The sequence below is a fragment of the Dipodomys spectabilis genome, unplaced genomic scaffold (genome assembly GCF_019054845.1).
Source record: "Dipodomys spectabilis isolate Male_0828 unplaced genomic scaffold, ASM1905484v1 ptg000089l, whole genome shotgun sequence".
In the NCBI taxonomy this organism is placed as follows: domain Eukaryota; kingdom Metazoa; phylum Chordata; class Mammalia; order Rodentia; family Heteromyidae; genus Dipodomys; species Dipodomys spectabilis.
In genome coordinates, this window is record NW_024870766.1 from 15,755,944 (window position 1) to 15,769,964 (window position 14,021).

The following is a 14,021-nucleotide window of genomic DNA, read 5'->3' on the forward strand; positions in this document are numbered from 1 at the left end:
GACAGCACTCTTCCCATTAATGTTCCCTACAATTGGTAGGATGATGGGTGTAGACAACCATGCCCAACCTTTTTGGGGGTGTTGGTGAACTTATTTGCCTAGGATGCTCTCAAACCATGGACTTTCCAGTCTCAGCATCCCATGTAGCTGGGGTTACAAGTATCCATGATACCACGCTTGGTTAGGATTCCTTTTTTTTAATCCTATTTTGTTGTTCACATTTGGTATTTCCTTATGGTATTTATAAATTTATGATAATACCAGATTACATATATATACATATATATAAATTGTATTCTAAGAAATTGGATCTATCCATCATCTATCTATCCATCTACCTATTTATCTCTCTCTCTACCAATATATACATATAATATATGTATGTATATATTTGTTTCTAACGTTAAAAGCCTGTTGTTTATAGTCTATGTACTCGTAAGAAGAGTTAGAGAAGGGGCAAAAGAAGAAATAGTACAGGGTAAAAAGAGACAGTTTATAGAGGAAGAAGACTAGAGGAAATCATATTCCAAAGATCATCTCCAGCCTTGTAGCTCTTCCCATTGCTTTTTATATTTCTCGTTACTCTTTAGTATCTTTTCTAGTGTGGCTTCCTTATCCACAGCTAACTTCATGTCAATTCTGTGTTAAATGACATGGTTCCTTTTCAACTAAATCTAAACTTTTAGAATTGTGATTCTTTTAGAATTTAAAATTCTTCTGTGTCAAAAGGAAGAAGTTACCAGTCATAGCTTTTGTGACAATATACTCACTTCTTGGACAAGATGCCAGGTTAGGCCATGATTGGTTGAGTACTCCAGCTTCACCTGGTTGTCCATGTGTGGAGTATATTTCTGGCCACACCCCATTACCAGGCTGAATTGAATCATATAGGATGCTCCAATTTGCATGGACTGTGTTTCCACATAGCGCATGCTAGAGGCAAGTTTAGAATCTCCTGTAAAACTGAAAGAGTCAAAGTGGAAATCAGAAAAGTACTACCATGCTTGAGTCTTAATTAAGTTTTTAAGCTAAGATTTTGCAGTTGAACAATTGACTACAGTAATAGAGGAATTCCAATTTCTGCTTTCTTAAAATGTTCAGTGAAAAGTAGGAAAATATATTCAATACTGCTGCTCATGCAAATTCAGCTAGGAAGCAGTAAATGTCCTAAATTTTTTCATCATAGTTAATAATTGTGTCTGTCATTTGTTGAGCCTCTGGAAAGTCTGGTTTCTGTGCCTACTTTTCCTTTGCTCCATCTTGATGTAGTAGGAATAACTTTCTTTTACACAGATGAGGAAATAGAAGAAATGGTACTCAATAGAAATATACTTTGCCTTACTCCAAAGCCCTATCCAATATAAAATCTCTTTGAATTTTTGTCACTCTAAGACTGAGAGAGGAAAATATTGAAGTTTGAAATAAACATTGATTATGGTTAATTTACAAATCACCATCACAATAATACTGTGTATGTTAAAGATATAAAACCATGATTGCTGTTATATTTTAGTGTTATAAAAATATCAAGCTCTAGAATGCAATTTTTAGCACCATTGGTAGAATAAAAGAAATCAAACTGCAGTAGTAAGCCATACAGATGCAAACTTATCTATATAATTTCCATGATCTTTCAAGTAGACAAAAACAGCTTTTTTTCCCCCTGCTAGAACTAAGTGCTTCTTTTAACTTGAGGATTAAATGCTCTTTCTACTACTTTTTTAAAAGAAAGGTAATTAGAAACAACCACCCAGTCTTCATTTGAGTTGTTTTTTGCTTTAGAGATGAGCCAGGTCTTCTGGGAATCTGGAGAGAATCTGGAGAAACCCCATAGGATGACACCGCATGGAAGCTGAAGGGTTCCAGGTGACACAGCCATTATAACTTTCTCACTTTGGGCCACATATGATATTTTCCATCTCAATATTTCAGATTATTTTCACCACCAGCTTCTTGTAAATTCCTCCCTCCTGAGATGGCTTAGTGTTCTCCTAATTCTTACAGAAACAAAAGTAAATGCTGTGTGTTACATCACCCGCACCTAACCTTTGTGGAGAAGGTAAGCATGAAATTAGAGGAAAAGTAGAAGCGCACAGATTTGATAAAAGTACATGCACTCTCTGAGATGGTTGGATGAAAGATTCTAAAGGAGCCAAGACTTCAAGAAAACAAAATAACAAGTATAGAAAATAACAAGGTAAGTAAGCAAAATGAGGGTAGAGTAAGAGCCCTGAGCTACTTGATATTTCCTATTATGGAAAGATCATTCTGGATATGACGATCTATCTGCTTGCTATGGCCTCTTTCTTCCAAGTCACCTTTCCATGATTGGTCCAGTGGTGGCCATGTGTCCACCAAGACAATATAAGTGAAAGATGTCAGGCAGACTTACTCATTTGGCTTTTACCATGATTTTTTAATGTACAAGACACTGTTGAAAATGAACTTTACAGCTTCATTGGGAGAAGTTGGGGAGGTGGGGAGGGAAGGGATGGTAGAGAAAAAACAAAGGAGGGGGTAACAATGCTCTATAGGATATGTAGTCATTACCTAACTCATGTAACTATAACCTTTTTGTACAGTATCTTTACAATAAAATACATATTAAAATATGTTAAAAAAAAAAGACGGATGGAATTGGCTGCCACACCCTTTTTGCCTGTTGCTTCTGCTGCTGCCTGTCTTCCTTCCTCCCTAGCAGGGCAGCACTCATCTGGTGGCAAAAAAGGGATGAGCATGTGGATGATGACCTTTCTGTTGAGATGGTGGAGCAGAAAGCAAGAGCGAGCCAGGGTCTCTGATGGCTTCATTAAGGTGCTCATGAGTCCTGGGCTGTCTATTCTAGGACTGCTTGTTATAAATGACAAATACGCCTCTTCACTTTTGTTTATGCTATGGTTGGTTTTTTCTTGGTTTTGTTTGTAACTTAGAATTGAATGTATTTCTCACTGGAACACCTGTCATATTTCACAGTACCAAATGATATCCTGATGCCTTAAACGCAAACAAAATAACAGAAGAAAGGCACAGATGTCCATGCTTTTAACTCTAGCACTTGTCCACTTGCATTTTTTTCTGATTTATTCAAAACCAGCTGAAAGCGAGTGATATTAGATTTGTTTCCCTCCCGAGGTGGGAGCTTGAGGCATCTGGGGTTTGGAGCCAGAGGATTTCATGGGTTACAACCATTTAATTCACTTTTCTTTGCAGTGTGTCAAGAGTTGCTTTCTAAAGGCAGAAATGAATCTGTATTTCCTCTGTTACAACCATAGAACTGGAAAAGAAGAGCCCTCGTCAGCACTTTGGTGAGAAATTGTAGACACAGAATTCATAGACAGCTAAAAAGCTTAATTTTATTATTCATGTTGATTTGCAAGAGTGCCTCAAAGAATAAGAAACAATTAAAAAATCTTGCTGCATCTAATTGCAAGATTTAGTGAGCAAATGGGGGTTGTCTCCTTCTCCACTAGGACATGATTACTTCTCATGTCACTTTTGCTCCTAAGATGGCTGGTAGGCTCGCTATAGTAACACTTGTCAAAAAGAAAACACTATAATGTAACTTGAATCTCCATAGTTCAATAGTCATTTCATATAATCTCTCCTTTATCTTCTAGCCCCCTTGCTTTATCTCATGTGTCCCAGAGGATCTTTTTTCCAGACCAGATTGGAAGTCTTTTCACAGGGACTCCTTACATTTATTCACCTCAGCATACTCTAAAGATGCAGAACCATGACTGCATCTCTCAGAGGCACACTGTGCTGGACACTGTGATTTTCCAATAGCTGGATTCTCTCAGCTGACCTCTGATTCAAGGGTGGCTGGAACACCATCAGGAATCCTTAACACTGTTACAGAGAAGGAAACTGAGTGGCAGAGTTTTTGGGCCCAGGTTCACACAGTTGCTGAAAAGCTAGCAGAAGTAGAATGGCTTCTGTGTCCTACTTTGAAGTCTTCCTACCATGCCATGCCTGTGGAGGACTCTTCAAGAACATGTGTTAAACAAAATGAGCATGTGTGTGAGGTCTCTCCACTAGGTAGCTGGAAGGTTCAACGTAACTAAAGGTACTTAAATGCCATAATGAATGTACACCAAGTTTGGAAAGATAATAAGAAACAAAACAATAAATTGCTGAAAAAATAAAAAAGAAAACCAGAGATCAGTCTGTGGGTCAATAGGGGAGAATTACGAAAGGAGTGACACTGATCAAGATGCATTCTATTCATAAACTGCTTTGTTTAATGGCAACTTCTTTGTACATTTACTTAAAGATAATAGCACATAATTAAAATTTAAAAATAATAAAAATCCTTTAGTACTTATAACAATTATTCAAAGCAATCAGTTTATGCTTACTCTACATGCTCCTTTTCATCTTCAGGAGAAAACAGCTTTTTGAGTATAAAAAAACTATCAAAGTCAGAGAACAGCTGGACCACAAAATTCTTCAAAAGCAGATTCATAACCATAAACCTATAAGTCTAGATACTCAGGAGGCTGAGATCTGAGGATTATCGCTTAAAGCTAGCCTGGGCAGGAAAGTCCTTGAGACTCATCCCCAATTAGCCACTAAAAAAGCCAGAAGTGGAGCTGTGGCTTTAGTGGTAGAGTGCTAGAGTTGAGCACAAAAGCTCAGAGACAGCCCAGGCTCTGAGTTCAAGTCCCAGAACTGGAACACACAAAAAAGGGTTCATGCAAAGAAGCTACATACCTAAGGATTGAGCTTCTTCTTCTTCTTCTTTTTTTTTTTTTTTGACAAATTACCTCTTTTCTTTGGGGATATGTTTTAGAAAATCCATATGATTGAAATCTCCTAAAAGTAAACATCTGTAATTTCACTATCTAGATGACCATTGTCAATATTTTTTGTGTTTTTTAAAAATAAAGTGGGGTTTTATTAAGGATATTTTGATGTAAATGTTTCCATACTTTTTCTCATACATGCAATCACACACATTCACTTTTCTCTTTAAAAATGACTATAGAATTTTAGTAAAATCTGCATTTTCCTTTTACAACAATTTCATTGACATCTTTCTATTTTTAATGAATAAAGCCAATTTATAAGTATGAAAAATATGGGAAGCTGTTTCTATTTTTCTTTGTTGTAAACGATGCATCTATAATTCACATCCATGTGTATCTCTGTGCACTTGTCCAATTATTTTCTTAGGATAAATTCCTAGAACCAGCATTGCTTAGTCAAAGGAAATGTATATTGTAGAAGTTGATCCTTAGTGTCATGCTGACCTCCAAGAACATTGAACCAGGTTATATTTACCAATAACATTAATGATTCAAGTGCTAATTGTTACCTCTTGTCAATATTAAACCTTAACAATATTTTTCACTTTACCTATTTTATGCCTAGAGTCTCTTAATCTGATTTTGATTACTAGAGAAGCAAAAAAGCTATTTGTGCTGTATGTGTGTATGTGTGTGTGTGTGAGAAAGAAATGTTTCCTAAAACTTTTCATTTTTAAAAAGATTAATCTTTTCTTTCCTTATTTGTAATAGTTCTTCATACATTGAGGATATATAATGTGTCCTACATATTAAAGAATATGGTTTTAGTTGGATGCTGGTGGCTCACACCTGTAATCCTAGTTACAGGCTGAGATCTGAGAATCATGGTTCAAAGCCAGCTCGGGCAGGAATGTCCATAAGACTTATCTCCCATAAACCACCATAAAATTGGAAGTGGCACTGTGGCTCAAGTGGTAGAGCGCTTGCCTTAAGCTGAAGAACTGAGGGACAGTGCCCAAGCCCAGAGTTCAAGCCCCACAATTGACCCCCTCCCCCAAATCTAGAAGACTCCAGAGGGGAGAGGTCACTAAGCTTATGCTCACTCTGCTCTCACTGACATATTGTCTGCCAACACCACTTCCTCCTGACGCTCATTCATGTTTCAGGTTCCAAAACAGTTCAGTGTTTTCTCTATTGAGCCATTTCAACCTTATAGACAGAGGAAAACTCACTGACTTCATAGTTCATACTCACATAAAAACTATTTCCTCTTGGATTCTCAACCAGTTTCTCAATCAGACTAATTAAAATATGAAATTTTCAGATGCCAAATTTATTTTATATCATGCTTTTAAAACTCATTCCATTTAATCTATACCTTCAAACAAATTTAGAATGCCTCTAACTGACACATTTTGTCATGTACTTATCCAATACTTCATTTTAAATAATTTTTGGAATAGATTTCTAGATGGTAGATAACTGTCTGGCTGAGATTTTGAGGTTGTATTGGCAATCAAAGATATTTTGGAAGCCATGTATTTTTCAGCATCTGTTTCAGGTTCTTTTTGTATGTTTTGTTTCTAGCACCTGTTTTGCTTATGTTTACCATTCCTATATAAAGTAAATTCATAGTCTTCAGCTATTTTCATTTGCATCTTCATTCTCTCAGTTTGGAAATTTAAACATAGTTTTTAAAGTCAGCAGTGGAATCATAGTTTTAAGCTAGATGAATCCTTAGTCCAATAAAAAGCTTAAGTCAAGCTGCTTGCCTTTTTATTCAGTTTTTATAGAAAGTAACCTCTTTTCGAACAAAACTCAGCATAAATGGGGCACTTTGTAGTACTTTTAAGGATGACAAAACTTCATATGTGGGAGACAGAAATGGGGGAATGGGATCCCAGAGATGCAGGCAAATGAACAGTTTTCTTTCTAGCAAGGTTGGGTGCATCTGCAGAGACCTACTGCAGGACAGGTGGGTAAGTGGAAGCTTGTCAGAAGCCACAGAGAGTGCCCCCCATCCCTTCTTTAGGAGTCCAGAGTTCCATTTACAGCCAGTCCCCCGCTGTGTCTTCTGTGGACCTAAGTAAATTCACTTAACCTCTAGACACTGGCAGGGAATCCCAGTAACTTAAAAAAAATTAGTTGTAAAGGTTACAGAAATTTGTGGTTAGATAATGGTTTTCAAGATTTCAGTCAAGTTCCCAGTTGATGAGTCTTCATTTTGCCCATCTAATAGCATTTTTTGAAGGAATGTTCAGCAGCTGGAGTAAATTGTGGCTGTAAAAGGCAATCCACTGCTGAGAAATAGGGGGGCAGATGGCACAAAGTAGCTTGGGCTACATTCCCAGAAAGAGAAGGAGCCTGAGGGTCAGAGAGCAGCAGGCTGTGGGGTAGAAAGCAGAAAAGACTAAGAACTCACCAGAAAACAGCTTCTCATAAGGCTCCTGTGGTACCTCCTGTAGTGTTTGAAAGGTGTGGGAGCATGTGTACGTGTGTGTATGAGAGACAGCATGTGCATGTGTGTGTGTGTGTGTGTGTGTGTGCGCGCACGTGTGTGTGTGTGCGTGTGCGTGTGTGTGTGTGAGAGAGACAGAGAGAGAGAAAGAAAGAGAGGGGGGAGGGAGGGAGAGAGAGAAGGAGGGAAGGAGGGTAGTAGACAGGTGTCAGAGGCCCTTTTCAGTTGTAACACTTCCCTACCTTGTATGGGATGAGGATAATTAAAGAGTTTGGGTTAGCTTTATCCATTTGACTTCCACGACTTCTGCCTTCTAACTTCAACTTATCTCTGGTCTTTGGCTATCCAGAACTTTCTGGTTCCTGTTTTTCTTATGTTACATCCATTATATCCAGAGTAAATGTGTGTAGCAGTCAACTTGCTTAGTCCACATTTAATCTTTCAGCATTAGGATGAGTTCTCTTAACATACTGTTTGGTTCCTTTCTATTTCCTTGTACCTTGTACCTTGTCTCCTTCAGAAAGGAACACATTGGTCCATGTAATCAGGCCTGATACTTCTGATTGGAAGCATTTACCATGGAAGGGAGGCTCAAGAGTAGAGAGAAAAATGCATGAGCATCACTAAAATTATCTTTTTTCTTGTAATAACATATATCCATAGACACTACTTAGAGGATATTCAAGCCAGGACATTTTAAGATTTTCATAAGACTTTGATACTTTTAGTTTTGGAAACTAACCCACATGAGTTGCAGTAACTATAGCAAAATGTACAATGTCTCACATTAGATGCAAATATTTTCAGTTGCCAAAAACCCCACTTTAAATGAAATACATAACATTGCCTTGAAATTTGATTTGGCTATTGATAATGCATTCAATGTATATTTTGTTACATTGTCTCAGCATACTTAGGAACCTGACCAAAAAATTATTTCTAGTATCAGGACATTTTATGAATATTAAATTTAGCAATTAATGAAGCTGGCATAAGTTCCTATTTTATAGACATTTAATTAAAATTGTTGATTTCTCTTTGGCAATTTCCTTACCCTTTTTGTGAGATAATATACATGTTCCCAGTTCTTGGAACTTCTGCAGAGCTGTGTAAAAGCTGAAGGCCTCAGCACTGTACCTTAAATGAGCAATGAATGATAAAGAGGTTGCATATGCAGAGGCAAAGCAGGAGGGAGGAAAAGGTATGGCTTGCTGGAGGAGCCGTGCACTGAGTGAGAGCAGCAAGGCTGATTTAGCCAGATGAGACAGAACTTACCAAGATTATGTCCATAGAACATGTTTGTCTCAAATCTACACATTTGAATTTCAACAAGCCAGACCTAGCCTCTGAACTAATCCATCATATACAAATTTTTGTTTCCCCTTGGCAGCTTGTTTTCTTATTTCTTAAGCTTTACTTAGTCACTTAGTCCAATAGAAGATTTTTAGGGAAGTCTAATGTTCGAGAAATGAATGGTTTAAAAACCAATCCCTTTGACATCATTGGAATATGAGTCATGGAGCACAGCCCTCCAAAATAGACGTAGGGCTCCATTTATCCACTGTCATTACCCCATCTCAAGTACCAATATAACATATATAGATGATGTCCTTGCCATCCCTACCATCTATCTTCTACCTAGCACCCATCATTTAAAAGAAAAACATAATGTTATGCTATTGCTCTTATCCAAATTATTTCTGGGTTTATGTAATAGAATTATGTTCAAGATTTTTATTTTGTCCTACCAATCCATAGCATGACAAAACTCTTTGCCTGCCTCAGGCCTTTGCTGTACAGTTCCATGTTCCTGCTCTCCTTTCACACCTTCCTATCATTGTCCCTCCCATCATTCTGGATTGTAATGTCTCCCAAGAGGGATTCTCTAGTTCTCATATCCAAAACAGCCCCATTCTCCATTTATTCTGCCCAAAGCTCCATTCCTTTATACTATAAGCATTACCACTACCTAGAATATTATTATGAACATTTATTATGAACATTGCTACTCTAGAACATAAACTCAACAAGCAAAGGGCTTTTCTAGCTTTATTTCAATGCTGACTGTGGCACTCTCAGTACAAACAATGCCTGTCATGATGTCAATAAACAGTTGAGGGTGTATAAATTAGTCTTAACAATAAAGACTTTATTACATCAAGTCTTTTATTACTAAAATCCTTATGGTGATTTTAGAAAGTCACTTAGAAACCAAATTAGGGTTATACTCAATTATACTGCTGTTTTTATTGAGTCACTGAAAGCCCTAGATACTGGGGATGTTTTTCACAGTTGTTGAAAACAATAGAAAGTGACTTTTCAGTTTGTAATTCATTTTATTTGCCTTATCTTTCCGGTAAGTGTCCTAGGCCAATCGCCCTCCAGGAAGCAGGGGTTGCAGGAGCTGCCCAGTCCAAACTGACTTCCTCCAGCAGCCTAACTGTAGCCAATTGGATGCTCCTTTTCATAGTCTTTGTAGAAATGATATAAACTTATTAAACAACAACATCAACCTTTTAAACTGACAGAATTTCTATATAATTTATAAGTTTATGTTTAATGAAAGAAAAATTGTAAGGAAAATTTGCTTTGCTATTATTTTTACTCTGTCAGTTAACTGATTTTACAAAAGACTTTCAGTAATATTTTTTCTTATAACCCAAGGAATCAGCTAGGCACAAATGTGGCCGCTCCTTTGTTCAACAACACAATTCTTACATTAGTATAAGAAACCTCTTTGACAAGTTTTAATAAGACCACAAAAGGGGATAAATATAGGCATGTGGTAGACACTCTTTGACTAGTTAAAATCTGATTAAGTACATGCTCTTACGTTAAAAAGTATATTATATACATCTTTGAAAATATGATAATAAAGCCTGTTCTCAGTGATGGAGGAATGTCAATACCAAATTTTAAGCTCTACTACAAAGCCATAGTAATCAAAAACAGCTTGGTACTGGCACAAGAACAGACCTCAGGACCAATGGAATAGAATTGAAAACCCAGAAATGAACCCACAGACCTATAGCTATCTAATCTTCGATAAGGGAGCTAAAAAAATAGAATGGAAGAAAGACAGCCTCTTCAGTAAATGGTGCTGGCAAAACTGGTTAAATACTTGTAGAAAACTAAAGCTAGATCCTTATATATCACTCTGCACCAGAACCAACTCCAAAGGGATCAAAGACCTCAGAGTCAAAGCAGAAATCCTGAGAACATTACAGGATGGCATAGAAGAAACCCTAGATCTCCTTAGCACAGGCCAAAATTTTCTTTATAGAGATCCAGAAACACAACAAATGAAAGAAAGGTTGGATAAATGAGACATAGCTAGCAAGATCAATAGAAAGCCCCCGACCTGGAGAAGATCTTCACTAGTCATACAATGGACAAGGGTCTCATATCTAAAATATACCTGGAACTCAAAAAATTAAATCCCCCAACAACAAATCCTCAAAGAAACAACTGCCCAATAAATAAGTTGGCTAAAGACTTAAAGAGAAACTTCTCTGAAGAGGAAATAAGAATGGCCAATAGACACATGAAGAAATGCTCAACCTCTCTAGCCATAAAAGAAATGCAAATCAAACCAACAACATTGAGATACCACCTCACTCCAGTTAGAATGGCTATAATCAAGAACTCTAATACCAACAGATGCTGGAGGGGATGTAAACAGAAGGGAATCCTACTGCATTGTTGGTGGGAGTGTAAACTTGTTCAACCACTTTGGAAAGCAGTATGGAGGTTCCTCAAAAGACTCCACATAGAACTCCCCTATGACCCAGCAATCTCACTTTTGGGCATTTACCCAAATGATCACAAACAAGACCATACTAAAGCTACCAGCACAACTATGTTTATTGCAGCGTTATTTACCATAGCTAAGATATGCAACCAACCCAGTTGCCCCTCAGTAGATGAATGGATTAAGAAAATGTGGTATATATACACAATGGAATTCTATGCCTCCATCAGAAAGAATGACATTGCCCCATTTGTTAGGAAATGGAAAGAGTTGGAAAAATTATATTAAGTGAAGTAAGCCAGGCCCCATGGTTTCCCTTATTTGCAATAACTAGTATATGTCTGAGATAAGCAGAAAAGGTCAGATAAGATGATGTTAAGTGAAATGAACCCCAAGATAAGAACACAAGTGGTTTTTTTTCTTGTTATTGTTTCTAACATATTTATAAGGTACCACACGATTTTTTTTTGTTGCTTTGTATGTCCCCCCCACCCCGGTATAATTTGAGGAGTGGGAGGGAAAATACAAATTGTTTAAAAAGGATACAGGTTGACCCACTGCAACAATGAGATGTACAAGACAGTATGCTGAAAAACAAACTACAATTTAGGTGGGGCCAGCGGCGGGGAGCGGGGGGGATGTAGTTGTGGAGATGGGAGAGAAGGGATGGTAGGGGAAAAACGAAGTGACAACAATGCTTGATAAGAAACATACTCATTACCTTGCTCATGTGATTGTAACCCCTCTGTATAGTATTTTCACAATAAAAACTTATTTAAAAAATAAATCCTGTTCTTTTGTACAATTAATAAACACTAATAAAATATGAATATGTTTTAAATGAGAGGTAAATCTCACTTAAAAACAAGCAATCAAAGGCTTACTAAATGTGTGACATATTCTCATGTCAGCTGTGTCCCTATAGATCCAAGTGATGTCAGAGCAAATATGATTTGTGACAGCAGCTCTCCATGTCAGTCTGGAAATCTTGGACTATTATAACACATTATTCTTGATCCCTTGTGGTTTTTTATAACCTATAAATATCTTACAACAACAGTCTCTCTGTATATATTAAAATTTCACTCATCATTCAGTTCTTTTAGTTCATAAGCATTACATAACACTAAATTACAGTTTTACTTTTGTTAATAGAAACATATAATAGAGCTTATGGAAAATGAACTGTTTGTGTCTATCTGTCTGTCTGTCTGAGTTTTACTATGCTGCACAGGGCTCAGTCTCTGAAGTATCATCCGAATGCCTATCTAAGTGAACTATTTATAGTTAGATAGACATTTCATTTTAGTGTGTGTGTGTGTGAGTGTGTGTGTGAGAGAGAGAGAGCAAAAGAGAGAGAGAGAGAGAGAGAGAGAGAGAGAGAGAGAGAGAGAGAGAGAGAGAGAGAATGAGAACTAAGGCTTAAACACAGGGTATGGGCATTACCTCTGAGCATTTTTGCTCAAGGCTGGTGCTCTACCACTTGAACCTTTATTTCCAGTTTTTTATTAGGAATTGGAGATGAAAGCTGATTTTTCTACTTGAGCTGGCTCTCAACTGTGATCCTCAGTCTATTGAGTAGCCAGACTTCTAGATATGAAGCCCCAGCCTGATATATATATATATATATATATGATATAAATTATAATATAATACATATTACATAATACATATTATATATAATACATAATATAACATGTAATATATATTATATATAATACATAATATATATACATATATATATATATATATATACATATATTAGTTGAGGATTTTTACTTGAGTCACTCTTGCTTCTCATAAAACATACAAGCAAATTCTTGTTTCTGGCTCCTAGTCATAGATTGCCCAGGAGATATGAAGACATACCTTCTGAGTGTCCTAAAGACGTACCATTTGTCTTGTTTCTTTTGTTCTGGGATACTCACACTGCAGCTGTTCTTTGTCTCTCTCTCTCTCTCTCTTTTTTTTTTTTTTTGGTCCGTCCTGGGGCTTGAACTCTGGGCTTGGATGCTGTCCCTGTACTCTTCAGCTCAAGGCGAGCGCTCTACCGCTTGAGCCACAGTACCACTTCCAGTTTTCTAGTGGTTTACTGGAGATAAGTCTCACGGACTTTCCTGTCCGGGCTGCCTTTGAACCATGATCCTCAGATCTCAGCCTCCAGTGTAGCTAGGATTACGGGCGTGAGCCACCAGCACCCAGCTGTTCTCGGTCTCTAATATGTCTAGTTTCTTGCATTTTCAGGATGGACCATGTCAACTAGGGCTTGGTGAAAATCTAGGACTCAAAGAGTATCCCTTCCCATCCCATCCCCACATGCCGTTGAATTTGACCCTTTCCTCCTTTACCTCTCCCATCATTCACAGCTAACCTGTTCTTACAGAGTGTTCTTTTACTTTATTTTCATTACTTAGTTTAGGAAATTTCTCTCTACAGAGTGAACCTAACGTGAGTAGTGCTAGTGATTTACTTGTAAATAACACTAGACATAACAAGGAATGTGTACCTTCTGTCTTCAATGTCTATGAAAGTACCCGAGTCACTTTTTACTATTTCTACTAGTTTCATTTATTGTTAAGTCTCCTTTTAATTAAATCTGCTTTTCCTCAAGCACAATTAATGATAAGCTAAAACTAGAGCTTTTCTTACCCCATCTTAATTTTACCTTAATTATTAATAGTTACATGCTTCCCTCTACTACATTTGTTATTTAAAGGAACTGCATTTATATTACTATTAGATAAACAGGCATTTAGGATATTTTATATTTGGTATTTCATGACAACCTCACCACCTACCTATCTGGCCCCAAATCTTGTTTATAATAACATATTTGTTGTTGGAATGTAATCCACCTGAATATAGATGCTTAACAGTACTTAGATTAAATGTATATCAACACAAATATGTATACCATTATGATCTTTCCTTTGTATAGTCCTCCAGTACTTTCTTCAACAGAATCTAGTTGTTATGGCTTTAATATGAAGTATTTCCCATAGATTAATGTGTTGAACACTTGGTGGTGCTATTTTAAGAGATTCTAGAAGATTTAGGGCATAAG

General features: G+C 37.0%; 1 protein-coding gene across 2 annotated transcripts in view; it reads right to left on the reverse strand.

Moving 5' to 3' along the window:
* Reln (reelin) overlaps positions 1 to 14,021 on the reverse strand; it is a 452,156-nt gene that overhangs the window by 119,589 nt on the left and 318,546 nt on the right. For both annotated transcript variants that reach the window (XM_042684785.1, XM_042684786.1), the window contains exon 21: positions 771 to 963. In XM_042684785.1, the coding sequence (XP_042540719.1) occupies positions 771 to 963 (193 nt within the window). The remainder of the gene's footprint in view (positions 1 to 770; positions 964 to 14,021) is intronic.